This window comes from Onychostoma macrolepis, chromosome 09 (genome assembly GCF_012432095.1).
Source record: "Onychostoma macrolepis isolate SWU-2019 chromosome 09, ASM1243209v1, whole genome shotgun sequence".
NCBI lineage: Eukaryota > Metazoa > Chordata > Actinopteri > Cypriniformes > Cyprinidae > Onychostoma > Onychostoma macrolepis.
In genome coordinates, this window is record NC_081163.1 from 28,356,133 (window position 1) to 28,383,949 (window position 27,817).

At 36.9% G+C, this 27,817-nt stretch overlaps 2 protein-coding genes across 2 annotated transcripts in view; both read right to left on the bottom strand.

Annotated features, from left to right (window-relative positions):
* The window catches only part of ptgfrna (prostaglandin F2 receptor inhibitor a), a 30,121-nt gene extending 23,230 nt beyond the window's left edge, over positions 1 to 6,891 (bottom strand). Inside the window, exons 1-3 of the mRNA XM_058787839.1 lie at positions 6,572 to 6,891; positions 4,364 to 4,735; positions 243 to 659 (exon numbers count right to left, since the gene is read on the bottom strand). Coding sequence (XP_058643822.1) covers positions 243 to 659; positions 4,364 to 4,735; positions 6,572 to 6,620 — 838 coding nt within the window. The 5' untranslated portion in view covers positions 6,621 to 6,891. The remainder of the gene's footprint in view (positions 1 to 242; positions 660 to 4,363; positions 4,736 to 6,571) is intronic.
* A 5,782-nt stretch (positions 6,892 to 12,673) lies between these two features.
* On the bottom strand, positions 12,674 to 27,798 carry si:dkey-11f4.20 (uncharacterized). The gene is made up of 9 exons (XM_058786448.1): positions 27,336 to 27,798; positions 20,994 to 21,281; positions 20,601 to 20,849; positions 19,794 to 19,937; positions 16,443 to 16,730; positions 16,044 to 16,298; positions 15,863 to 15,937; positions 15,564 to 15,707; positions 12,674 to 15,307 (listed from the first exon to the last, which is right to left on the bottom strand). The coding sequence occupies exons 1-9, from the start codon at positions 27,796 to 27,798 to the stop codon at positions 15,147 to 15,149; spliced, it is 2,067 nt and encodes a 688-aa protein (XP_058642431.1). The 3' UTR covers positions 12,674 to 15,146.
* Positions 27,799 to 27,817: the final 19 nt, after the last annotated feature.

Here is a 27,817-nt window from a genome sequence, read left to right on the forward strand (position 1 = left end):
CTCAAGTCATCAAAAATGGAGAATAATTATATCTCGTAATAGCACTGCATATTTTAACAGAAGGCTATCACTCAGGGGCTCACCATAATACCAGCTATTTTTTAAAGCACAACCTCATAATCATGTCGCTGGTAATGGAGTCATCAGTGTCCCTGTGTTTCGTGAATCAAGAGCCATAATTGTAGTTACAATCTACAAACTTGCATGATAGGGAACTGAGGAGAGAATGAGATGTAACTCACCTGTGGGTGTAACAACCACCTTTCCCATTTCCTCAGACTTCTCCAGAATCTTACGCCAGTTTTTTCCTTCTTCACCCTGTCTCACCCACTCCTGGGCCGTACACACATACTCCCCTTGGTCTGATGGCTTTGCTCTTTTCAGGACCAGTCCATAAAAACCACCTCCACGAAGGTCCAACTGAAGTCCACTATCTGTGTAACGCTGAGTGTAGTTACGTCCCACTTTGATCTTATCATCTGGCCCAAATGTAAAGATTTCCTCCACTGGGCTGCTCCCTTTCCTGATGGACCAAGTAACGGAGAGGAAGGTGTGCGCCGTGAAGCCCCGTGTCGTGCTGCACTGGAGTTCCACTGATTCTCCCTCAGACACCGCTGACTTGGGAATGGCTGGAGCCACCTTCAGACTGTCCCCGATCACTGGACATAACAAATGACACTTTAAAGCAGGTAGAAGAAGAGCTGTGTGTCAAAAGGTTTAAAAAGTGAAGTGTGTGATTTCCACATCACCAAACACACTTGCAAAAATAATGCTGAGACAAAACGTTTTCCATACACCACCTGTCTTCCACTGTTAGGACAAACAAGTAATCCCACTGTAATCTCAAACTCAGTCTTGTTTTAGACCAGTGGTCTCAAACTCAATTCCTGGAGGGCCACAGCTCTGCAGAGTTTAGCTCCAACCAGCTCCAAATCACACCTGCTTGTAAGTTTCTAGCATTTCTGAAGACACTGATTAGCTCAGTATGTTAGATTAGGCTTTGAGCTAAACTGTGCAGAGCTGTGGCCCTCCAGGAATTGAGTTTGAGACCAATGGACCATATTGTTATATTTTACCCTGTCTGACCACTTAATTTTATTTGTTGCCACTAGTGCTGCAGAAATTATACACTTCCCTTTTAACAAAAGATCTGGAATTAGACCAGATAGAACATTAATGGGATATGAAGAAGGTAATTATACACTATCAGTCAAAAAATGTGTGATCAATAGTTTTTTTTTCTTTTTTTTTTTTTATTATTACTTTTATTCAGCAAGAATGCATTAAATTGATCAAAAGTGAAACTCTGGTGAACACCCGAGCTTGCAATCTCTCTTTTGGCTAAAGTTTTAGGGAAATTCCTAATGGTGACTGCTTCCATAATGGTCCTCTCTAAGGGAAAACAAATCTAGAAATGAAAGGAAAAGCTCACCCAGATATGAACATTATCTCATTTACTGACCCAGAAAATCTACAAATAAAGCTGGATCAGATCTTATGCAGTCAAATGTAACAATTCATTAAATATTTTGATCTATTCATCACACAACCTCATATTTTATGCTCCCTGTGTTGTGTTGTTCTGTGCTTTGATTGTGCTATTGTTTTGTTGTTATTGGTGCAGAAGAGTTAATTTTGTCCATCTCCAAAAGTGGAGTGGAGTGATAAAATCAGAATGCTGTCTTAAAAAAGCTTCAGAGCTCCTCCGTTAAGCTCCACAGGCTTTTACTCTAGCCGACAGAACAAAGAATAAGTCTTTGTATTTTTGTCTTCAAGCCTTGCAGTGCATCACGTAACTTTCAGTGCGACCTTGTTTAACTTTATAAATCTACTGCATTATATCTGATACAAAAATAATATCTGATACATCAACAGGATAAAAATTTTGCTGAAAGAACTATTGTACTCAATCTTTTACATGCCATCTGTCATCTGGTGGATAGTTTATACATTTGCAAGTAAAAGGCCTTTTGGTATAATTGTAAAAACATCTCCTTTCAGAACGTGGTTCACATGTCTTTTTGCTGTGAAATCTTTACTAATTTTGATGTAAATGTAAGAATAAGTTCTATATTTAGTAATATTTCAAGATAACCCTTTACTTGACTGAAACAATTTGTGTTTATCTGATTATCCATACATATTTTTGGAAAAATCATATTAATATGCGATTATCAAATAGGACACATTAAGCTTTTGAGGAATGCTTATTTGTTCAGCTCTCAACCATCATTGTATTGCATTAAATTATATGTTTTGCCCCCCGCAATAAAAATGAGAGAGCTTTGAGCATAAAACTAAGCATATAAATATCATTTTAAGACATTTTATTGGGAGATAGAGTGACAACCGATATTTAAAGATCTCACTGATTTAAATTACAAGCTGATTACAATCAAAATTTCTTCTTAATTTTGGTCGTATAAATATCAGCAACTGCATCAAATTGGAAACTTTTGCTCAGTGTGGGCTTCCAAGTACAATTTAGGAGATTTGTTTTCCTCCTTGAGTATCAGCTCCATATTCTCCATAGGAGCCATAAAAGAATGTTGTATCATGTAACATTTAGACTTTGCTTTTTATATTTTGCCTAAGATTCAATAAACTTCCTTTTTTAATTATTTAATATGTCAGGCTTTGCAGGGTTAAGAAGTTGGAGAGTAGGAGTAACCTGCCTTTTATTTTGATCAATTCAGTTTGCTTTTGTTTGTATTAGGCAGTTAGAACAGGCCTCTGCTGTTTTATTTTCATATAATTTCTTTGGAACTGAGATTTTGTTGTTCCAATTAGTCGACCAATAAGGAATGACAAAGAATGCGGTATTCAAGCGATATCGTAACTCCAATCGTGTCACTGTTTGTATCACTCCGCTGTCATGGCTGATGCCCAAATCCACTATAATTTTATAATTAATAGTGTTTTTGTCTCACAGAATGTAGTTTTATGGGTTAAGGCAATAATGTACTCGTTTAGATTTAAAATATGCAGTTTTTTAATAAAGATAACATCTATTTGAAAATTTGCTTCGAGGTTTTCGGAGATGTGAGCTCCAGGGTGTCAGCGGCCGTTCAAGCGCTCATGAACCCATTGAGAGTGGCATCACCTCGGGCCAGATCTTCTGGAATTTACCTCTGACTTTGAAGTCTCTATACTGGTTAAACATGATATATAATTTGTTGTGGGTAAATCTTGTGTGGTCTTTGGTCTCATTAATCTATTAATTGTTCCAGAGCAAATAGTTTTGGCTGAGGGCAAAATCTCATCACATTGTCTTTTATGTGACTTCAATGCTGTATACCATAGTACTGCCTTTGTGCTTTTGACTGAATTGCCGAGCAACTTTTATGATGGCTGTTGTTGTTATTAATATTATTATTCAATAAATAATATTTTATATTAATAATAGTAATATTTAGTATTGGGAAACTGGGTGTTTTTGTGATGGTGATTTTTGTGACATTGTTCCACCATTAGATGGTAACAAGAGATTGTTTTACGAGTCAGCAGTAAAGACTTTTATATTGAAAGAGACTGTAACGGAAGTTATTTTGACTTTTTATAACGGCTTGTAAGATGCAGACAACAAATGCACTTAGCAGCAATGTCATCGGAAATCACACTTAACAGATGAAAGGATAGTACGCTTTCCTCAACGGACATTTAAACTAATGTTTTATGCTGAATATGAGATCTGAAGAATGAATGCTGTATCAGATGCAGGTAATCACACTTGCTCATAACACTGTACTCCACATAATACATAGCTTTTAAAACAGTAATACAACAAGCTTTTAATGAAGCAACTCAACGTTCCTTCGTTACTAGTTCTAAAGTGATGGTTTTGAATTAGTAACACTTAACTGTTGTTTCTTATGTATTTACACACTCGTGCCTTCGAACTGTTGCATAAACACAATATCAGACTCATAGATGTGAGATATTACCTATGGCCAAATCGCAGCCGTGCCGATAAACAGCAAATAATTTAAAACACAGAGTATGAACAAATCCTTGTGATACACAATATTTACCCAATGTTGGAACTGGCAGTACGACCACTTCTGTTAATTGGCATAGTTATTAACCAATAATCTCTAAATGCCAAAATATCACTCAACATATAAGTCTATCACTAACATTGTCATTCTGAAGTCACTGTCCCAATTTAAATAAATACTAAATGGAGGATAATATGAATAAATAAACCTGTTTTGAGGTTAATATTAGTACCTTAGAGTAGTAATATGTACGCTCAAGGTACCCTTTGAGGGTGCTACCCCAAAAGGTACAGGTTTTGCACATTTTTTTCTGAGAGTGAAGTAAAAATCTTTAAAAATTAAAAGTCTTTACAGGCTTGACCAACCTTTGAGCTCCAGATCGGCGTAGTAGTTCCCGCTGATGACCGAATCAGTGCTCGGGGTACTGCAGCGATACACGCCACTGTCTGTTGCTCTGACCTTCTTGAATTTGAGTTCAACAGCAGCATCTTCCAGCTTCTTATAACTGATGTCACCACTGTTAACCCGGTCCCTCATTGAAGAGTCCACAAAACTACTGTCAAAGGTGGAGACGAGCGGGAGCAATTTATCTCCGGCAAGGATCAAAGACCACTCAAAATCCTGATCTCGGGGTCCCTCGTAGTCAGACACATCACAGCGAATGGAGACAGCTTGCCCCTCTACATGGACTAGAGGACCGACCGGAACCTTCACCACACGGGCCTCACAGAACGACACTGAGAGAAGAAGAGAAGATTTCTCAGGTAAACAGTATATACTAACTAAATAGGAGCTTCTGTGAGTTCTGAGAGACATTAATGGACTACTGGGGGAAAAAACTGTTCTGTAGTAACAGTATGATCAAATACACAGTATCAGTCAAATATCAGTATCAGTCATCCTGAGTGCAGAAGGAGTCATCAAAATTTTTGGTCTGCTTTTCTTTCTTTTTTTCCTGAAGAGAAAGACTGTAAACAATAAATGCGTTTATCTGTTAAAAGTTTTGTTAGAACTACACTAGCACAAAGATGACCTCAAAGAGATGTGTCTATTTATGGAAATGTTAATTGTAAATAACCATATTAGGTCATGGATGAGTTCAAAGCACTGGAATGAAAACACGCCATCTCATCTAAAAGTGAATATTAACATTTTATTGGGTTGGGAATTAAGTGCTTTGAGACAAATTATATCAGCATGGCAGCTGAAGAGAGAAAATTCACTAACATGGAACAAGCCAAAGAACGAGCTGGAACATTACACTGGAGGAAACAAGCTGAAAAGAAGAGCAGAGGGACAGAAAACAAAACTGAGGGAAGGTGACATGTAAAAACTTGCCTCTTCATGAGGGATTGGCTGTTCTCGTAAGGCGGAAGACTTAATTCAAGAAACAGAAGACAAACATAGTAGAAACTAGTGAAATATATGGTAAAATAAACCTTCTGTGTTAGGGTCATGCAATTGAGGTCAAAAGCTGTAGTATTAAAACCGGACACAATGAAAGTTGGTGAGTGAGAGCTGATCAGAGCCGATTACATAAATGATAATGAATAGGAACATGATGAAACATATCACCAAAAAAAAAAAAAAAAGGAAATACTAAACAGCAACTCTAAAGTCATGCACTGATATGGTGGAAAAATTAATTTATCTTGCATAAGGAAGAAAATGCTTCTCGTATCTTTCGTTGTTGACATCAAAAGTCAAATTTGGCTTTAGTACAAATTTTTGTCATATGGCACAAGGTTTTAGACAAGTACGTTTTGGTGAATTAACAGTTTAGAGCATGAAAACTGAAATTCAAGTGACACTTTTAAATGAAATTGGCAAGTTTTTCTATTGCGTCTCATATTAATAATTTTCGAATGCTGTTGGACTTACACAGTTTATAAGTAACATTAATAAAGGTAATTATTTGATGCCAAGGCCATTTTTTGTTACTTTTGTATGATAAACTATTTTGGCACTAGGCGCCCAGAGTCCTAAAGCAAACCCACATAAGAACCACTAATATAGGTAAACATGATTCTTGAAAAACAGGTTTGCGCTATCTGCTTGCAGTAAACATATTTTACACCCGAACTAGCCCCTGGATAATTTCACAGCCCTAAATTGGAAGCTAAACTCTGGCGGTTGGCATGTAGGCAATATTAGATAATTAGACCTGGAGCATCACAAACTTATGAGGGGGTAAATCTAAAAAAAAAAAAAACTTAAGCTTATTAACAGACCAATATAGTACTGTTGGTTAACAGTTAATGACCTATATAAACTGATAAGGAAAAATTGTAAACACCGTCATTAGTCACCGTCAAATTTGAGGTCGATCTCAAAAACATCAAGCTGAATTCTCACAATACACAATAATGAATACACAAAACACAATGGTTGAACACAATAAACAACCGTATTAAGAGTTTACAATAAAGACACAATGTGTGACTATAACGCTTTTGTTGTTATCTAAACTAATTAAATGCAAACATACACTTTTCACACGTGTTTTATAAATCAAGCCTACTTGTTACCTTAAAACAATGAGTGCAGGCTTAATCAAGAACTAGTCAACTTACCAAGAGCAATAATCAAAATCACAGGACGGAGTCCCGTTCCTTTATCCATTTTGTGAAGGCGCGTGATTTTCCCACGGGATCGCCTTTGTCACTCAAACCGGCTAGAGAGTGTGAAAACTTCCTGTGAGAGCGCTGAACGAGTCTCTCCCGTTACTAAAGTTGAATTAAGTTTTGCGAGAGTCGCGCTGTTTAGTCCTTTAGCGTTGTGAATACTGGTACATCTGCGCATGCTGCATGATAAAACTCAGGACAGAGGGTTGGATTGGCACAGTCGTGTCCGGAAGTGGATGTGTGTGTGTGTGTTAGTGATGGGTCGTTCTTGAACGATTCGTTCTTTATGAACGAATCTTTAATGTGACTCGGGAAGAACGAGTCGTCTCAGGGAGTAATTCGTTCAGTCGCGCATGCGCAACATCCTATAGGTTCTGTAATGGAATTAGTTCACCTGTTTCGAGTCTTCGGGTTTGAGTCGTTCGTTCATCACGTGACAGCCTCATACACTACCCTATGCAGTCAGAGCCGGAAAGAGAATTGATTCGTTCACCTCCCGAGTCATCGGGTTTGAGTCGTTCGTTCTTTTGTCACGTGATGTGACAGCTTTGGGCAGAGAAATTAGTTAATTTACAACCTTCCTTACAAACGGGTGCATAGTCATTATTATTATTATTATTATTATTATTATTTACTCGTACAGTTATGTGATGCATTTCTGGTCTCAAATTATTGCTTTTACTTTCTGTCATGATGGTTCTTTTTCATAATACTGAATGTAGTAATAAAGATGACAAAGAGTTGGTTATGTTTTAATTTAATTTTTTTTTTTTTTTTTTTTTGGAGTCTAATCTTCATAAAATACAATACCTTGTTGTATTTATGTCTTTTGAGTTAACCCTTTAGATTAGACTACAGTGCAACTTATTATACTTTTGTAACATATGGCACTTTAGACATTAACACTGTGTACACACTCTTGAATTGTTTTTTTATTGTTTATTTTTGTGCCAGAAAAAGCTTTAGCAAAGAGGATAACTATTCCAAAATTAATTAAAACAATTTAAATAAAAAATACAAGAAAATTAAAATATACTAAAGCCACAGAGCCAGATCATAACCTTAATATTTTAAACTAACATTAATCATTCATATTCAAAATGTTATTTGCTTTCACTTTATGTCATTGTGTCCTTTTTGACCAATCTTCTTATACAAACATTAGACCAATATGTCAAGTCTGCCTAGGAAAAACAATTATACCAGCAAAGTCAAAATTGGAGTAAAAATGAACAAACTATAAGTGCTTTTGTAATTTTAGGCTTGTATTTTTTATTATATAGTTATATTATATGTTTATTGATAGACAAAGACAGTGAAAGGACAAATCAATTAATATTTTATTTATAACAGGGTTTTATTTATTTATAAAATAACACAGATCCTCAAGAAACAGTAACAAAAACATAGTGACAGAAGTGAACAGACCATTTTTATTTCTAGGAAAATGCTTATTACACATATTTTGATAATTTTATGATAATTCTTAAATGTGATCCAACATACAAAAAATACAGTTTTACTTTATAGTATTTTACTGATCCGGCAAGTGGTCACGTGACAAAAGAACGAACGACTCAAACCCCAAGACTCGAAACAGGTGAACTAATCAATTCTCTTTCCGGCTCTGACTGCATTGGTTTAGCTTATGGGGTTGTCACGTGATGAACGAACGACTCAAACCCGATGACTCGGGAGGTGAACTAATCAATTCTCTTTCCGGCTCTGAATGCATTGGTTAGTGTATGAGGCTGTCACGTGGTGAACGAACGCCTCAAACCCGATGACTTGTCAGATAGAGGTGAGGTGAGCTAATCAAGACCCAGGTAAACGATGAATCTTTTCTGTTTCTTATAGCATTATAGTTTGTATTGTTTGTAGTGTGATCAACGTTTGCATAAGTAGTAGATGTGTTAGGGAAGTAGCACGTAACATTTTAATTATATTTTGCTAAAATGAACGAAATGACTCGGAAAAAAGATTCGTTCATTTTGCTGAACGAGACTCAAAGGTCCGAGTCAGTAAAATGATCCGAACTTCCCATCACTAGTGTGTGTGTGTGTGTGTGTGGATATTTTCTCTCTATTGGATAAGGGAGGGGACACAGCCGTGCTGTTCGCCGCAGGTGAAGTACCGCCTCACCCGTTGCTGCGCAGCGCTGAGTCGTGACAGTGCAGGCAAAATACAGGCTCACTAATTATCTCCCAGAATAACTCAAAACGTCCAGAGAGACCCCCGAACCACCCACTTCTATCCTCACATGTTCCCAGAACGGTGCAGAATGAATCATTTATGGCAAGAAATCGTCCTCATTAGCCTATCTGTCCTTTCATCTCTGAGAGAAAGTCATTGAATATCCTCTCTTTACATACAGATAGACTGCATTCATACCTACATTTAAACATAAATACAGTGAATTTTGTATTTCTTTTTAATGGAAAGGCAAGTTATGCTGTAAAATGAATATGAAGTCTTTTAAATTCTGCACCTCTAGGTCACTATCAAATGCACCAATCAACAATCTGCACCATCCGATTTTCTTGCTTTGAGTCAAGCACAAAATGCAATTTGGATAGTTCTCTAATCATGCAGCGTAATCAGGTTTTACACAAACTTGTAGAGTTCATGCAGTTCTTGCATGTGCTGCTATTATTAAAGCAAAAAAAAAAAAAGAAAAAAAAAAGATTTTTAAATTCCTAAGTTGATAGTCACTTTCTAGAACCTTCACTTTAAACCTGAACAACATTTAAGAAACACCTGAAGACACACCTTTGTTTGTGTGCACTTAAGTAAAATAAAACCATAAAACATTTAAAAAAAAAAAAAAACTTTTCTACTTTTTTTTCCTCTATGCATTTAATTTCTGCTCTATAACTTCTGTACAAGCTTCTAGCTTATTCTTGCAACTCAGCATTGTAATACTATGAATACTGTATGGAAAAACTGTTGCTGATGTCCCTCATTTGTAAGATGTTTAATTTAAATATACTAAATCTACTAAAACATCTTAATGTAAATGATAACATAATTTGTAATGAATAATATTTTAATAAAATAGAAAAGAATACACAATGGAAGCATTATCATGAGTGGTGGATCCCATTGTAAATGCTTTTGTATATCTGTGTACAAACACACTGTGTACACACAGACAGACAAACAGATTAAAAATATAAAAACATTTATGTTTATGAATGTTTGTAAAAACATGTCAAATACTCAGGATGTTCTATGGAGAGGTCAGGTTGTGAGGTGAGTATGGGTTATGGCTCAGTGTGCTTTTAAGGTCAGTGTACCTTTTGGTAAGCCACAGTGAGTAACACTTGTGTTCAAGTCGTCGTATGTGCTACTATATTTATTTGTTGATGCAGAGCATATGGTTGTTGACTCAGGACCTCAGTCACACTGCAGTGACCTACTGCGACACACACACACACACACGCAAGCACGCACAGCATGACCATAAAGCCAAAATTCGTTAAGGTACAATCACACTCCTTTTTCACAGTCCTACAGACCTTCATTGAGAACAGCTCCTCCCAGTATAATGCTTTCAGAAAAAACACGGCACACCCTTCAAACATGCCTACATAACAAAAGACCAGCTAGCTGGCTCCGTGCTGGATTTACCACACCAGCACAACCACAGATTACCATATGCAAACAAGAATACCACTCTGACAGTGACTAATGACAGTGGGCTGTCAATCAAACTCATAATGTTCTCACCAGTACTGAGTTTGATCTATTTAATAATCTCACTCATTTAGGAAATTGACCACATTGTACTCATTTCAAACCTAAATACTGATCAATTCCCTGCATTTAGACATGTCATTCCTGTCAGTACATAACAGAATAGACAGAGTAGAGCAGAACAGAACAGAGTAGAGTTATGTTGTTCTGCCTCATCTTGTAGAAATAAATATGATCAAAATGTGTGGATGGAGCTTGCTCATATCTGCAGGCCAAATAGCCTACTTGATATCTTTGTTGTGACCTGCTGTTATTTCTCAATGAAAGCGATATACTGATGTACTAATGTTATTGAGGAAAGAAGAGCAATAGAGAAAGTTGAAAAAAACTATTGTAATGTCTATATCAAATGCAGTCTTAAAATGTGAATCAAAGATTGACCAAAAGCTCCCTCTAGTGCTGATTATCTACGTGTTTCTTGGAAGTGGAAGTTGAGCGGGAGAATGTGTCTGGTGTTGCTCCTAAACTCATAATTAGTAGTTAAACTACAGTAAAGCTACCCTATAGCTGGAATTATTTTATTTATTTTTATCTGAAAATGATCAAGCCAAGGTTTCCACAAAAATATTAAGCAGTACAACTGTGTTCAAGCTCAATAATAAGTAATAATAAATAATACATTAATAATAATAAATGAATAATGTTAATAATAAATAATAAATTCTTCTTAAGCACCACATCATCATATTAGAATGATTTCTGAAGGATCATGTGAGTAATGCTGAAAATTCAGCTTTGACATCACAGGAATAAATTACATTTAAAAAATATTCTCAGTTCTAATATGTTTTTCATATAAATATTATGATTATTAAAACATTTTAAAATCCTTATACATATATAATTAACATTCAAATATTATTTAGAATAAATATAACATTTAATAAATTCGGTTTCAGCTTATAAAAATTCTAACTCAGCTAATGTTGTAAACCTAGTGAGCCCTATTACTTGCACATTTCTATGATATTAAAGGTTACAATTAATTGCTATTTGTTTTTAGATATAATAACACTTAAAAACAAACAAACAAACAAAAATCCCACAAAAGTGTAAACGGGTGTGGACACACTGAATGACTTGCTTGAAGTAAATATAATGCTACCTGTCATTTTGTTTAATGCCTCCCTATATGTAAAGTATGTTAGTTGCTTAGGGCCCCTGAACCACCATGGGTCCCCCTTGCTCTCAGTCAAATCATGTAATGTCATCCCCAAACGGGATATATCGCCCTCCGAAGGCCACTTCGGAGTGAAAACAATCTCTGGCCGCCATATTGAAGGGTTGTTCCAAACTGAAGTGCTCAAAACTGGTCACTTCAAAGGGCCCTTCGGAATGAAGGATTTCGAAGGGTACAACTGATGGACACTTCGGGCTCCAATGATCCTTTGCGCAGTTTCTTTGCATGATGACGGCGCCTCCGTGTAGGCACGGGATGATGACGCAGAAGGGCACTTCAAGAAACAGTTGTTTGTTCCCCTACACCCTTCAACCCTTCGAAGCTCTCACTCCGGAGGGTAAACCCTTTGAAGGGATTAGGGCATAGGGATGAGCCCTTCTGAATGGAACGCAGGGAGAGTCACGTTTATCTTCTGTTTTGACTCGGTGTTATGTTCATTGGTTCCTGTGTCCTTTTGTTCTGTTTCCTGCCACTCCTTAGTTCCCATGGTAATCATTAGTGTCTCATTTGTGTCAGGTGTGTTTATCCATTAGTCTCATCAGTGTTTCCTATTTAAGTCTCTCCCTGAGTTTCTTTCACTGTTCAGTCACTGTTGTATTTAGGCTTTGTCCTTTGCTCCTGCGTTTTCAATTAAAGTTCACCATTGTAGAATCTCCTGTGTTCCTGTCGGTTCTTGTGCCCCGAGAAGCCGTGACAGTCATAATATAGAGTCTCCTACAGGATGTGCTCAATACTAAAAAAGAATTGTGAGCATATTGAGTTGCGAAAGAGACGCAGAGCGAAACACAGACAAGTATAGGACACTTTGGATTCAGGTGCGTGCTGAAATGGATGAATACACAAAAATATGCTAAAATATCATATTAATGAGTTTTCACTTAAACACATTCAGTTATGTCATAAGTGAACATAAACCAAAATATTGGATGTGTATCAGTATGGATCCGCATTCAGTCTTAAAGTAACAGCAGTATAATAAACCTAAATGTTTATTTAAATGTCATTGTCACGTAAAGTTACTGAAACAAGCAAATAAAACTAGATAATCATTCATTGTTCTTCACTGAGGAAGTTTACTAACTTTAATAAGAGTGAAGACTATGCACTGTGTTATTTTTACATTTGATTAATTAACTGATAGGGGCCCCCTGACAAAGTTTTGCTTAGGACCCCCAGAAGTCTGGGACTGGCACTGTAGAAGCTGTTTTATTGTCGTTTTTTCATGGTTGAAACACTGACTGAGTGGTTACATGAGACATGATGTTCATTCATGTTTATGTCATATTATGACTAAAAAGGAAGGGATGATTGCGTTCACTTGCCCTCCATGCTGCCATTTAAACTGAGGCACCTTTACAGCGCTCTGTCACACCACATCAAAGAGTGTCAAAACGACATTAATTGTTTGAATTTCCTGAAGAAATTGGACAGCATTTGAAAAATTAGATTTTGTTTCTTATAGAAAGTATGTATAAAACTTTCAAATTAGTAGTAATCTGTAGAATATACAGGCCATCCTTTACAGCTTATCATATCAATCTCTTCACATCCTCTCTTTGTCAAACAGATACGTAAAAACCTTCCACAAACTGCAACAAAGACAGTTTAACCAACATGCTCTGATCTCTAAAGCAGAACACATACCCATTTTAATTAATTTTAATTAACTGGATTGGGCGCTAGATTGAGAGGGCACAATTGTGAGTTTCACTTCAGAAATCAAGAGCGAGGAAATCTAAATGAAAACAGTTCAACAAACTTGTATGTTTTTAACTCAGAAACACATGCGTGCTTAAAAGTGTGAATTTTTCGTGAATTTCTCATGTGGAGCTCAAGATGAGAAATTCAAATATTCCCAAGGAGGTAGGCAGATGCAAACACAAATACCAACATATTCACACATCTAAACCAAATGTCAGAATAACGTTTCCATTCACCACATGTGAAACCTCAGTGCAACTCATTCTGTGGTTTAATTTTAAATGTTAACTTGTTATTTAAATGGTGTGATTCACAATTTTCATAAAGTGAGAGCCAAATCTTTTCATGAATATAAAATGTACCTTTTAAATAACTTTTCTAACTTAAAATTAAATTTGTTCAGTTGAATGTTTCTTGAGGCTTTTGAAGAGAAAGTGTGTAGTAAGTAAGGTGGCATGTTACTAATGGACTGAGTGACTGAGTGAGAAAAATATGTATTGTTTTTTTTTTTGTAATTTTTTTTTTTATCTGGAGCACTTCTTGCAACCACAATTCAATAACATCAGTTAAAACAGGAAAAGAGCAAGTTCAAGTCTGTTGTGCTTGCATGTACAAAGGTGGTCTTGCAGAGCACAATTACAAAATGTCACGTAGAACTGCATATACTCGACGGAAGTGACCTAGATTCAGTGGAATGATTACTTAAGTTTAACTTAAGTTGAAGTTCTAGACATGTTTGTTTAGAATAATATAGGAGGTAAAAAAAAATCATTTTAATATCAGGCTTTCTTTTGATCAGGCTTCAATGATGACTTTACAATTATTATAAATTGTTGAAAGTAGTGAAACTTAAAAAAATTAATTAAAAAATAAAAAAAATCAGCAAATGCGTCCAAATCTTTTCCTCTCTCTCTCTCTCTCTCTCTCTTTTTAACATACACAACCATTCAAGAGTATGCAATGATTTTTTTTAATGTTTTTTAAATAAGTCTCTTACGCTCATCAAAATATAGTAAAGACAGTAATATTGTAATATTAATATTACAATTTAAAATAAGTTTTCTACTTGAATATATTTTAAGTGTAAATTATTTCTGTGATGCAAAGCTGAAGTTTCAGCATCATTACTCCAGTCTTCAGTGTCACATGATCCTTCAGAAATCATTCTAATATACTGATTTGCTGTTCATTATTATCAATTGGTGATCAATTATTAATAATGGCTCTTATTATTATCAAGGTTGAAAACAGTTTTTGCTGCACTGTAAAAAATAGAACAGGCTATTTACTTAAAAAAAAAAAATTATGGTAACAATATTACACTTAATATTTTCGAGTAGTTTTTAAGGCTTGTTTTTTTAATGGAATCTACCTGAATAAATCGTGTAAAATCTCCTAAATTAATTAATCTATGACACAATGAATTTAATTTAATTTGTGAAATGTGCTCATTTATTTTACGTCGATTCTCAAAAGTCTGTGATTTTGAGTGAGGCCTGTTTGTATTTGACTTATTTTGTACATTTAAATGACTGTATACAGCTAAACAGCTCAAGTAGGAAAATGCTTGAGAAATACTGGAAAGTAGGCCTGCTGCACTAGCACTAGCAAAGCAGCTCATTGAACAAGGCTTAATGCCTTATATGAGTAGTATCCATAACCATAAGCTCTAAATGTATTTTTGTGATACATTTGTTGGTGCACTGTGTTGGTGAGCTTAAGAGGCTCAAAAAATATATTATTATTTTTATTATTAAATTATTAATTTTTTGTAACTTTTGTGACCAATAGTTTATATTATCAATTCTCTATATAAACAATAGACTATTCTATTCAGCACTGGTCTTGGTATTGGTCTCAATGTATCTGGAAGGCCAGGTTGTTCTCTTATGGGGGTCCAGCACAAGGAGGACCTTGGGGGCTGGGTAAGGGTGGAAGAGGACGCTGGCTTTTAGAAGACCTCTGCGATGTGGTTTGCTGCATGTACTCCACATCAGGCGGATTTGTGTGATCTGGCATCAGAGATGTAAGCCGGTACTCTTCTTCCTCTGCCCAACAGAGAGATACAGGAAAATGTAAAATCACTGGTTTTGAATGATAGAGAATTGGTGTGAATTTTAAGAATATTCAGATAGTATTTCGTTCAATTTGGCATTTTTGCTCCTGTATTTATTTGTGTCATTGTGAAACATACCCACACTGAATGATATTATTACCTCAATCACACCTAATAGATGTTCTCATCTGTTCTAAGTCTGAATACAAAAACAATATGTTTCTGAATATAGTTCACTGGAAACGTACCTTTTGCCTTCCTCTTGTTTCGTCTGTAGCAGCGGCAGACACAGACAAGGCAGATGATGAAGAGTATGAGGAAACTTGCTCCCCCTGTCAGGATCACCAGCATCAACCACAATTCCAAGCCTAGAAATGTATTCTCATACACATCTAAGGAAGGATAAAATCCAAACAAAGTGAATTATCAACAATATCATGATCAGCATTTATAATTTTATGAAATGCCAAATGATGAAAAATTCTTGACATTGTCATCACCATTATTCATAATTTCATCAAATGCAAACTGATGCAAAAACAATTACCTTTTTTATTTTCATTTCCACTCTTGCTGTTCACTTCTTTTTCTTTGTAGTCATTGGCAATTGTTGCATGTAGACCTTTAAATGGGTTATAAAACGTTTTTTTAAGAGTCCACGTTTTTCATAGAAACCACTGTTGTCATGCATTAGATTATATATGACAAATGATTTTGATATACTGGACCTGTGTCAGAGCAAACTGGCTTAACTTCTTTTGCTGACTTCTGGCTTATCCGGTTGCTGACTGTGCATGAGAAATGATCTCCAGATTTGAGCTCAGATGAAATGACATGCAAAAAGGCATGAGTCGCATTAGTCTTGATGCCATTTTTCATCCAGGACACTGGATCCACCACCTCATTGTTGTTCACTGCACTACAAGTCAGATTTACTCCTTTTTCTACACATTCAACCATGACTATTGGTTCAGGCACTGGCTCTGAAATGCACACAACAATAGCAAGTCTTATTGCTGAACACATACTTGGTCTTGCATTACTTTGTGGGGCAAACAGAGAGGAGAGAAATAAGATTTGACCAGAATGCAGGTTTGAATAGTAGCAGAACACAAGCTAGTACGTACCCAGCACACAGAGCTGTTGTACGGTTTCCTTTATTAACGTTCCTTCTGCATTATAGATGACTCCCTTGTACTCCCCCGATTTGTCTTTCTGAACGTTCTCCAGGATCAGGGATCCATCTTCATCAGCATTGAGCTCGTTTAACTTAATTTGTGAGCCTTTTTTAAAATAAACTCTCTTTTGATTATGTGTCCATCTCAGTTCATTGTCCGCTTGTAATTTTGCATCATCAAATGAAATCACAACTTTGTCACCCACAGCTTTGTAGATACATGAAGAGACAAATTTACCTAAAAAATAAAGTGAAAATCTTTTAAAGCAAAAGTATCTGTAATACAGCGGGAAAATGTTGCTGTGTGTTTCGTATGTATCAAGCACACAGTCCCCTTGACCTGTATATACTGCTGGCATGATTTGATTTAACACAATCGTGGGAAAAAGACTGATATATTAAAATGGTTTTACTCAAAGGAATCAATCTTACACAAGAGACATATTACTGAGTGAATAAATGGTTCATATGAAACCATGTGAAATGCAAAGCAATTTGATTGCAAGCAAACAAACAAAAAAAACAACTTTCCAATCTTCGATGACTGATAAATAAAAGTAAAATTTGACCAAAAACCATGCAAAAGATTGTGGTTTACTGATAAATTGACTTAAGAAGAATATTTGTCTGATCTGGCAAGTCATCAAAATCAAATCAAATCTCTTTATTGTCACACATCATGTACACAAGTGTACCAATGGTGAAATTAGGTGCAGACTCTGTGCCATGGCAGTACAAGCAACAAGATATGAAAGTTTACAATATACATAAACAAGAATATACAATAATATACACACTTTACACAATATACACATTTGCACAGTATACAATAAACAATATACAGTTGTACACACTATACATTATACATACATATTTCTATAATATCATTTAAGAAAATAGATAATAATATCAACAACATTAACAGCAACCTACCAGTGGAGAACATGAAGATTAAATTGATGAGGAGAGTTACTGTCACGTTTTGCAGCATTTTCACGCAGATTTCTGAGCGAGTTCTGTTTTAAGATGTCAAGCTCACAGTGGTACAGTTTCCTGTATTTGCGTCTCTGGGAGTGTGTGGTGATGAGTGTCAGTACACTGCCAGTAATTCAGTAGGGTACAACGGAGCTAAAAGCTCACCTTAAGAAAAAACAATCACTTTGGCAAAGTTTGTACTATTTTCTGCTTATTTTGAAAAATTAAATAATACATTTTTGTTCAATAAATATACTGTCATTAAAATATATTTTAAAATACAGAAACAAAATCATTTTAACAAGTAAAGATTCTGAAAGTATTGAAGGAGATCCAATAATTGCACATATATTTACAGTAGTAACAACAAATGATATTTTATTATATGATATGATTAATATCATGTTTTTAAATATGATGGTTTCATTCTAAACATGGTGATTATCTTTAATATGGACACCCTACATAATATATGATATTTACCATCTGAATCTAACCATGTCATGTCAACAAATGGAAAAGTCAGCCATCTATTAATTATCATTTTAATTACTGTTTGCCTTTGTGTGCCTGTGCGCTTTTTACCCCAAATACCATACTTTTACATATTCTTTCGTTATTTAAAAACTGTTGCTTTAATTATCTTAAACAAAACTGAAAATCATAAAGAAGACCTTTGTCTCAAAATATATGCATTATTTTTTAGCGATTCTCATTTGCTACTTAAATCTACAACATTTAAAAAAAAACATAAAATAATAGATCAAGTAAGCACAGAATCAACTTCGCGCTGCTGCGCGCGATCGCGTCAAAGATCAGATAAATATAAACGTGCATCTTGAAAAGGGAATGTTTTGGAAAGTGCTAAACCATGTTTTTGTGCCATCTAGTGGTTTAGATGAAAATAATATCAAAGGCGCCTTTTACCCCGAGGCGCCTTTAGCCCCGTCGTACCCTACAATTCAAAGTCTTGGATAGATTCCATTTATATCAGTTTATTATTTAATTATAAGTAGCTAATTAGATTATTATAAAGATTGCCATGTTTTTAAATATTAGTTAAATCAAACCTTTTAAAAACTTAAAACTGTTTATTTTTTTTTTTTAAGATTTCATTTTTTGCTTTTTTTTTTTTTGCCTTTGATAGGACAGTGTAGAGAGGACAGGACGCAAAGTGGGAGAGAGAAGTTACGGGGTCGAGAAAGGTCCATGAGCCGGGACTCAAACTCGGGATGCCCGAAGCACAACGGCTGTATGCTGTATTTGTTTTAATTGACATATTTATGATGTATCTTATTTGGTATAGTTCTCAATATGAACAGTTTAGAAAACACAAACAAATGCTGATGATTAATTTTGTGAATAAGTGAAGAAGTCAGATAGATAGCAAGGACTGATCACACGTTTAGAGTGTCCCCTCACCTTGGTCCCAAGATGCTGGGACTGACTCCAGCCCTCCCGCGACACAGGATTGGATGGACCATAGATAGGCATATTTCACATAGGCCTATTAACACAAATTGGTAACACAAATCATGGCCAGTCTATAGCCTATTTATTTTGCAACAGATCTCAATCATTGCACAATCTTTTGATATAAAAAGACTTTGAAAATTACGTTTACTCTGCATTTTCTGACCAGGTTAATACCCTCAAATTCATTTTTTTCCAATACTAGTTCAGTGGAACATGATTTGCTATCACTTTCTCAGTGCAATGCTGCCATCTGGAGGAGATGTGAAGAGAGGCAAATGCAAAGAAATCATGTAATTCTTAGGTTTAGTGTAAGTCACTTTGTATGTTGCCATATACTTATTACTAACAGACAGCAGATAAAATGTACAGGTCAACGTGAAGCATAGGAAAATCTAGCAGGGTTAATGGTTTATGCAGTGCAAACAAGTCCGTGGCCAGTAGGGGGCGCCAGGAGAAAATCCAATGAGATTTTTATTTTTTTATTTTTTTTTACTGTAAAAATGCAGAAAGTTTTCTATTTAACCTATTTATAACTAGCCAAAAGAGGATGCTGGTCATCAGGCTGATTTTAGTAATATGGCATTAAAGAGAAAAGCTGATGCTGTTCTTCCCCTGAACAAAAGAAAGATACAGTGGAATGTAAATTTTTTTGAATGATTGGTTGTTGTAAATAAGCAATTTGACAATATTAAGATAATGCAGTTTTGCTTCCTCTATTTTAATGTGTCACTGAGAATCACATCCACATGATTACCTCAGTCACACCTAAAAATGCTCTAATCTCTTCCAAGAGTGAATGCAAAAACAGTATTTTATAAATGTATTTGAAAAAAGTTTACTGAAAAGTTACGTTTTGCTTTCCTCTTGTTTCGTCTGCAGCAGACACAGACTAAGCAGATGATGAAGACTATGAGGAGAAAACTTCCTCCCCCTGTCAGGATCACCAGCATCCACCATAAATTCAAGCCAAACAGAATTCTCTTCTCAGACATATCTAAGAAAGGATACAAATAAAGCGAATTATCAACAATATCATGACCAGCATTTATAATTTTATGAAATTACAAATTATTAAAAAAACAAAAAAAAAACAATGATGAATTAATTTCAATCTATAACGTAAGGGATCATTTGGATTGAGCCACTCGTTATCGCAACATAAACACCTGATCATCTATTAGTCTAAGTTGAGGAATGTTTTGTATTTGTGTGAGGAATGAGACTGAAGTAATTTCAGAGACGTGAAACACAGTGATGCAGTTGTGACAACAGTCAGTTATATGGTTTAGCATCATTATTCAAAAATATTTCACAGATCAGAAAAAGTACTGTGTAATATAGTATATGATCACTTTTGCACAATAATATTTTAACAATAATGATGGAATTTTGTGTAATATGTGTATGCCATTTAATTTGACAAACATTTAAGGTTAATACACAGAACTTGATGATGGAAATTTCTCAGTGGCTATTTTGTGGTGGGAACATGGTCATAAGGAACTTTGTGAGGGAAATAGACAAAAAACATTTGTATTTACATTTCCACTGTTGCTGTTCACTTCTATTTCATTGCATGTAGACCTTTAAAAATTAGTTTCACAGAAACCAGTGTTGTCATTCAATATGTATGTCAAATGATTTTGATATACTGGACCTGTATCAGAGCACGCTGGCTCAACGCTTTTTGCTGACTTCTGACTTATCTTGTTGCTGACCGTGCATGAGAAATGATCTCCAGATTTGAGCTCAGATGAACTGACGTGTAAAACAGCATGTGTCACATTAGCCTTCATGGCATTTTTCATCCAGGACACAATCACCTCATCATTGTTCACTGCACTACAAGTCAGATTTACTCCTTTTTCTACACATTCAACCAAAACTATTGGTTCAGGCACTGGCTCTGAAATGCACACAACAATAGCAAGTCTTACTGCTGAACACATACTTGGTCTTGCATGATTTTGTGGGGCAAACAGAGAGGAGAAAAATAAGATCTGACCAGTATGCAGGTTTGAATAGTAGCAGAACACAAGCTAGTACGTACCCAGCACACAGAGCTGTTGTACGGTTTCCTTTATTAACGTTCCTTCTGCATTATAGATGACTCCCTTGTACTCCCCCGATTTGTCTTTCTGAACGTTCTCCAGGATCAGGGATCCATCTTCATCAGCGTTGAGCTCGTTTAACTTAATTTGTGAGCCTTTTTTAAAATAAACTCTCCTTTGATTATGTGTCCATCTCAGTTCATTGTCCACTTGTAATTTTGCATCATCAAATGAAATAACAACTTTATCACCCACAGCTTTGTAGATACATGAAGAGACAAATTTACCTAAAAAATAAAGTGGTATTGAAAAGTTCAGCAAAAGTGGACTCAAAGTATCAGTAATACAGTTTGAAAATGTTACCGTTGTGTTGCGTATCAAGCACACCCTTGACCTGTATATATTGCTGACTTGAGATTTAACACATTTGTGAGAAAAAGACTGTGATATGTTAAAACCATTTTACCCAAAGTTATCAATCTTACATGAGAAACATATAACTAAATTATTCATATGAAATATGAAATTATGTTAAATGTGAATGACTTTTACTTGCAAGTAAATGAAATTGTTTAAAAAACAATCTACTATCTGTAAAATGTAGAAAAGAAGTTTATGTTTCTGTTCCACAACTTTGAAGAATGATAAATTAAACTAAAATTCAATCTAAAGGCAAAAACCATGCAGAAGATTTTTTATTTGGTGTACATATAACTCACTAAGAGGCAAATTTGTCTGTAATAGTACAAGTGGCATTCCAGAAAACATATAGGCTATATAACTTAACAACTTACCAGGGGAGAACACAGTTCTGTTTTAAAATGACAAGCTCAAAGTGGTGTAAGTTCCTGTATGTGCATCTCTGGGAGTGTGTGGGGGTGAACGAACATGATTTCACCAAGTAAAACATGTTCCTGAATCAACATCCTTGCTGATCCTGGAGCAACATTTCATCCAACCAATCAAAATCTGAAATATTTGAGAGGTTTACAGTTGTCAAATTTAGACTTACAAGGGTAAGGGGCTTCTATACCATTTTTTATTCACCTATCATTTCCCTCTGGTTTTATGGATAAATTTAGGTTAGCAACGTGTTCAGATGTGATTATATAATTAGATCTAATATATATATATATATATATATATATATATATATTATTTTATTTTTTTAATTTTTTTATTACTTTTTAATTTTTTTGCTGAGAGAAAATAAATAAATAAATGGAAAACTAAATATGTTAATGTTAAATAAAGCATTTTAATATAACTATAGTGGAAAGTATGTTTGTGTTTTAATTGACACATTTATTATGTATTTTATTCCTTGATATGTACATACTTTACTGAATGCAGCTAATTTATTTTGTTCCCTTTGAAAAATACAAATCCCTTTAAAATGTAGGAAATATAACATTGTCATGGTCCATATATATTTGTTTTGCAATAGATTTCTGGACAGGTTATGTGTATCAAATTAATTTAGCACGCACAATTAGGTTTCCAATACCAGTGCAGCTGAACATGACATGCTGCCATTCTTTCGATGCAATGCTACCATCTGGAGGAAATGTGAAGATAGAGACAGAAAGGCAAAATGCAAATGTATTATGCAATCCCAAGGTTGAATGTGGAAAACTCCACATAAGGTATATTGGCTACAGCAGATCTGATATGTGGTATGTAGAGTAAACCAAGAGTTGAGTAAACAGGGCACATAGGTCAATGACCAGTTGGTAGCTCCAAGAGAAAGTCCACGATAAATAGGCTAAACAAACAAATAAATGTGTTTTTGTTTGTTTGTTTACACATTTCAAAATATTTTATAATACTTTTTTAAATGAGGATATTCTTTTCAGATCATTTTGTGTGTGTGTCTGTGATAGGCCTATTTCTATGGAAGCAGAATAATGACAATAGTTTTTGAAACATAAAGCATGCTGAATTCCACAAATCGAAAAAAAGATGCATTGCAATTAACAGTGCTTGCATTTTAATGCCTTGTATTTCCAGGGCTTGCATTTTTAGGTGCTGAAATTTATCATAGTTGTATATTTAAGCTGTGAATATTTCAATTCAAAATATTTCACACACATTTTCATAATTAAAAATGCATTAATTCATATTCTTCCAGAATTCACTTCCAAAATATTCAATTTGTTTAAAAATACAATGTATAATATTCGACAGGCAAATTTCGGTCATTTTATTTCACTTTCCAAATTCAGTGGTTAAAATTCGGCAGAAAATTCAGCGTTGCACATCCGGGAACCGCAGGAATAGCAGTAGAGCTCCGATGTATGATTTCCAGCTGATGTCAGCCGCTCACCATATTTTCCCACCTCAGCCATTAAATACCTTTTATTATTTTCAGGGTTTTTTTTTCAGCTTTTTTTTCTTCTCAACCCCGTAACGGGATTGGTTTAAAAAGGATTTTACACAGAAATTGTTATAAAACAAACATCTACCTACTGCTCTTATGTCCCTGATAACAATATAATGATAACAAATGTAACATTTATCATCATTTTCACAGTTTTATAGGACTGAAGCTAAAAATACACAAATTGTGTGTATACAGTCTCTTTATTTTTGTAAAACACATTTTTAATTTAAAATTTTTACTAAAACCACAATTTTATTGTTTTAGCCCTTAACATGTCAGATGGTAAATCAGCAAGAGATATTTTTGTTCTTAATTGTCTTCCCTATATTTTTCTAAAAATATTAATGTGACAAGGTGTGATGGGGTTGAAGACTGTAACACATTTGAAGGGATACATTGCCTTAAATTAAAATTTTTATTTTCTTTCTCTCTCATATTGTCCCCTTGTTGCTGGGTCAACATATCTGCATGGCCAACATTGTCTTTCTGCTGCAAATGTGGGCGCAATTTCTGATGTATGATGCTTGTGAACATTTAAGTGGACATATTACGTCAAAAATTCTATTTAAAACAAAAATATGAGTTGTCATGATTTTGGAGTATATATATTTAACTGAAACCATGACTATTTTAAATTTTTTCATTAAAATTATTAATAAATGAAGCAAATAACTCAACCCTGTCACAAGTTTACAACCCTGTAATAATGAGAAATACATATATTTGTGATGGGCTTGAGTGTGACGGGGTTGTGGTTTTTCACACAAAATGGCCACTGCTGCTCATGTAGCATAGGAGAGTAGACCATATATAGCAGCAATAAAAAAACACATTGTATATACTTATGAATTAAAATAAAATGTTGAAAAAGTAATAATTTTCCATCTTAATTTTATATGACGGGGTTGAGTTGTTAAGCTGGACAGTACCCTCCCTGACTATAACATGCCTCAAAAATATGAATAAAAAGTATGATACTACTAACCATTTTCTGCAACACTATAAAAGAGACCTGAAAGAAGTCACATATGTGTGGAGACTAAATTACCGGTATTATGGGAGTAGAATGGTTAGTGTGACGGGGTTGAGTTCAGACTGAGAGACATAACTTTAAAGTCTGTTTTTTTTATCAAATATTTTGCATTTTTTTAGAAAAATATTTTTTACAAGAAAGGAACACTTAATTAAGTGCTCTTAAGTTAACTTAAGTAAATGCTTACATTGTTGCCAAAAATCACAGACACTATGCACATTTTGTTAATAATTTTCTAAGTACAAACTCAGGGCCATTTCAAAATGTTTGGTTCAAGATAGATATAAGACATTATTTTATGCTAAAAATATAAAAATGCAATAATAATTTTTATTAATTATAACGGGCATCCCAAAGTTTTGTGAAAAGCTTCTAACAATTCATTTTGGTGAACCACCACTTTAGAAACTCAACAATTCATCTTTGCATGGCACAGAACAGCACAAACGCCGCATTAAGGAATATTTACAGAATTTAAGAAATTTTTGACAAGACTCAGAGGTGGCATTAATGCTGTTACGGGGCTGATGAGACGTGAGACGTGCGGATCCATATGCAAGCTTTTAATGAGCAGAGACGTGGTCATAACAGGCAGGGTCGAACAGTGGCAAACAGGTATAACATGGGCGAGACAAAGACAAGCGTGGGTCGACAAGCGGCGAACAGTATGAAAAGGGGCTTGACAAGAGAGGTAATCCAAAACGTAAGCGAGAGTCCAGGCAGGGGAAAACACAATCTGGCAAGACTAGGGAAACTAACAAGGCTCTGTAGGGCAGCGATAATGCATACAATACTCGACAGAGAGGGAGAGAAAGTCCAAGGCTTATAAAGAGTGTCCAATGGGTTTCAGCTGTGTAATCAGTGCAATGTGTAATCTGACAGCTGTGTGATCTGTGCGATGGATGATGGGAAATGTAGTTAGGTGAAATGCAACAGTAGTGTAGTGCAGTGCAAGAGTCCATGTGATGAGCGGGTGACCTCTGGTGGTGAGTGAACGGAAGTGCATGGACAGGATTCGTGACATAGCCCCCCCCAAGGAGCGGCTTCCAGACGCTCCTACAACATCCAGGAGGGTGGTGGAGCGGAGGCGGAACAGGGGGAGGGACGGAGGGCCAGGTCCATGTGGAAGTGGAGAGAATGGGGACTGAGGCAGAGCCGGCCGAGCAGGAAGCCCGGGCGGAGTCAACGGAACTGGAGCCCACCAGGGCAGAGCGAACGGGACCGGAGCCCACCAGGGCGGAGCAGACGGGACTGGAGCCCACCAGGGTGGAGCAGACGGGACTGGAGCCCACCAGGGCGGAGCAGAAGACCACCAGAGCCAGACAGCAGACCACCACGGAGGCACAGACCGAACTGGCGGAGCAGAAGACCACCAGAGCCAGACAACAGAACACCACAGCGGAGCAGACGGAACAGGTGGAGCAGAAGACCACCAGAGCGGAGCAGACAGACCTGAAGACCACCACGGCGGAGCAGATAGAGCAAGAGCACACCATGATGGATCAGGAACCCACAGCAGAGACTGGGACCTAGGGAAAACTGAGACACAAGGAGGAGACAGAACATGCACAGACACAAGGACTGAGGTAGGGAACATGGGGAGTCTATCAACGTTTTCCCTGGTGGCAACTGAGCAGGCAGGTAGTTCACAACCAGCCACCATGGCTGGTTCAGAACGGGGCAAATGTTCAAAAACGGCCTCCGTGGCCATGACAGGACAGGACGAGAGTTCAGGGGCAGCCCTTCTGGCTGTGACAGGACAGGCAGAGAATTCACAGACGGCCTCCATAGCCGAGACAGGGCAGGTCAAGGAATTACAGACGGCCTCCATAGCCGTGACAGGGCAAGACGAGAGTTCATTGACGGCCTCCATAGCCATGACAGGACAGGACAGTAGCCCCTCACTGCAGAACAAAAGATCCAGGGGGCGGAGTTGGATCCACATCCAGGGGGTGGAGATGGGTAGGTTTAGGGGTGGGGATGGGTGGGTTTATGGATCAGGGGGTGGAGACGGGTAGGTTTAGGTCTATGTAAGGTGGGAGGAGTTGGATCTAGATCCAACTCCACCCCCTGGATCTTGTGTTCTGCAGTGAGGATCATCTCGGACAGGACGAGAGTTCATTGATGTATACCGCTGACACTTCTTGAGGTTCTGCAGCGGTTGCCGCCACCTCTGGAGGTTCTACAGTGGTAAACTCAGGACACAGGGAGAGTTCATTGCTGGGTGCCACCACCATACAAGGGGCCGACGTGAGCCCCGTCGCTTCTGGAGGTTCTGCAGCGTGGACCACCATCTCTGGAGAAGCTACAGCGGGCGCCGCCACCTCGGGCAGTTCTGCAGTGGTGTACGCAGCCCAAACGCAACACAAAGCGATTCCCATCAGGGGAAGTGCCTTGGACAGGGGAATATGCATAAGAACAGGAGGGTTAGAGTGAGTTGGTTTGGGGATACCAGCCGTGTGTGCAGACACCAACGGTACATCCCTCAAACTAGACATCAAACTGGGATAATGGAAGACTGACCTTGATGATCTGGGTGTGTCAGCCCGGACGTGACGTGACTCTGGAAGGTCAGCGGAGACCTGACCCGACTCTGGACGGACAGCTGTGACGTGCTGTGACTCTGGACGGACAGCTGTGACGTGCTGCTGTGACTCTGGACGGACAACTGTGACGTGCTGCTGTGACTCTGGACGGACAGCGTAGACGTGCTGCTGTGACTCTGGGAGATCAGCGTAGACGTGACTTGACTTTAGGAAATCAGCTGAGACGTGAAGTGACTCTGGATGATCAGCTGTGACGGCTGTGACTCTGGACGAACAGCTGTGACTTGTCTTGACTCATGAAGATCAGCTGTGACTTGGCTTGACTCGTGAAGATCAGCTGTGACCTGGCTTGATTCGTGAAGATCAACGGTGACTTGACTTGGCTCTTGTAGATTGACTGTGACTTGACTTGGCTCATGAATGGCAGCAATGACATGAAGGGGTGATTTTGTGGCCGCCATTTTGTGAAAGGGCTCAGCTGTCACCGCCATTTTGTGAGCGTGCTCTAGCGTAGCTGCCATTACATGAGTGAGTGCAGTGTCGCATTCCTCCGCAACACCCACAGTGAACACTGAACCAACAGTCAATAAAGCATAGTCCATAAAATCACTCAGACACGAACAGGGACCTTCAAGGGTTAATCGTGATTTGAGCGGCTGGTTAATGCCCTCACAATAAAAGTCTATGAGCAAACAGTCAGGTAAATCAGAATCATTAGCGATCTCCAAGTACTCTAGACTGTAGCTCTCGAGTGATCGAGTGTCCTGCTTGAGAGCTAATAGCAGTTTTGCTGCATCCATACCTGGCCAACGTCCATCTGAAAAACTGCTGGATCCTTTCATGGCCGAGTATTCTGTTACG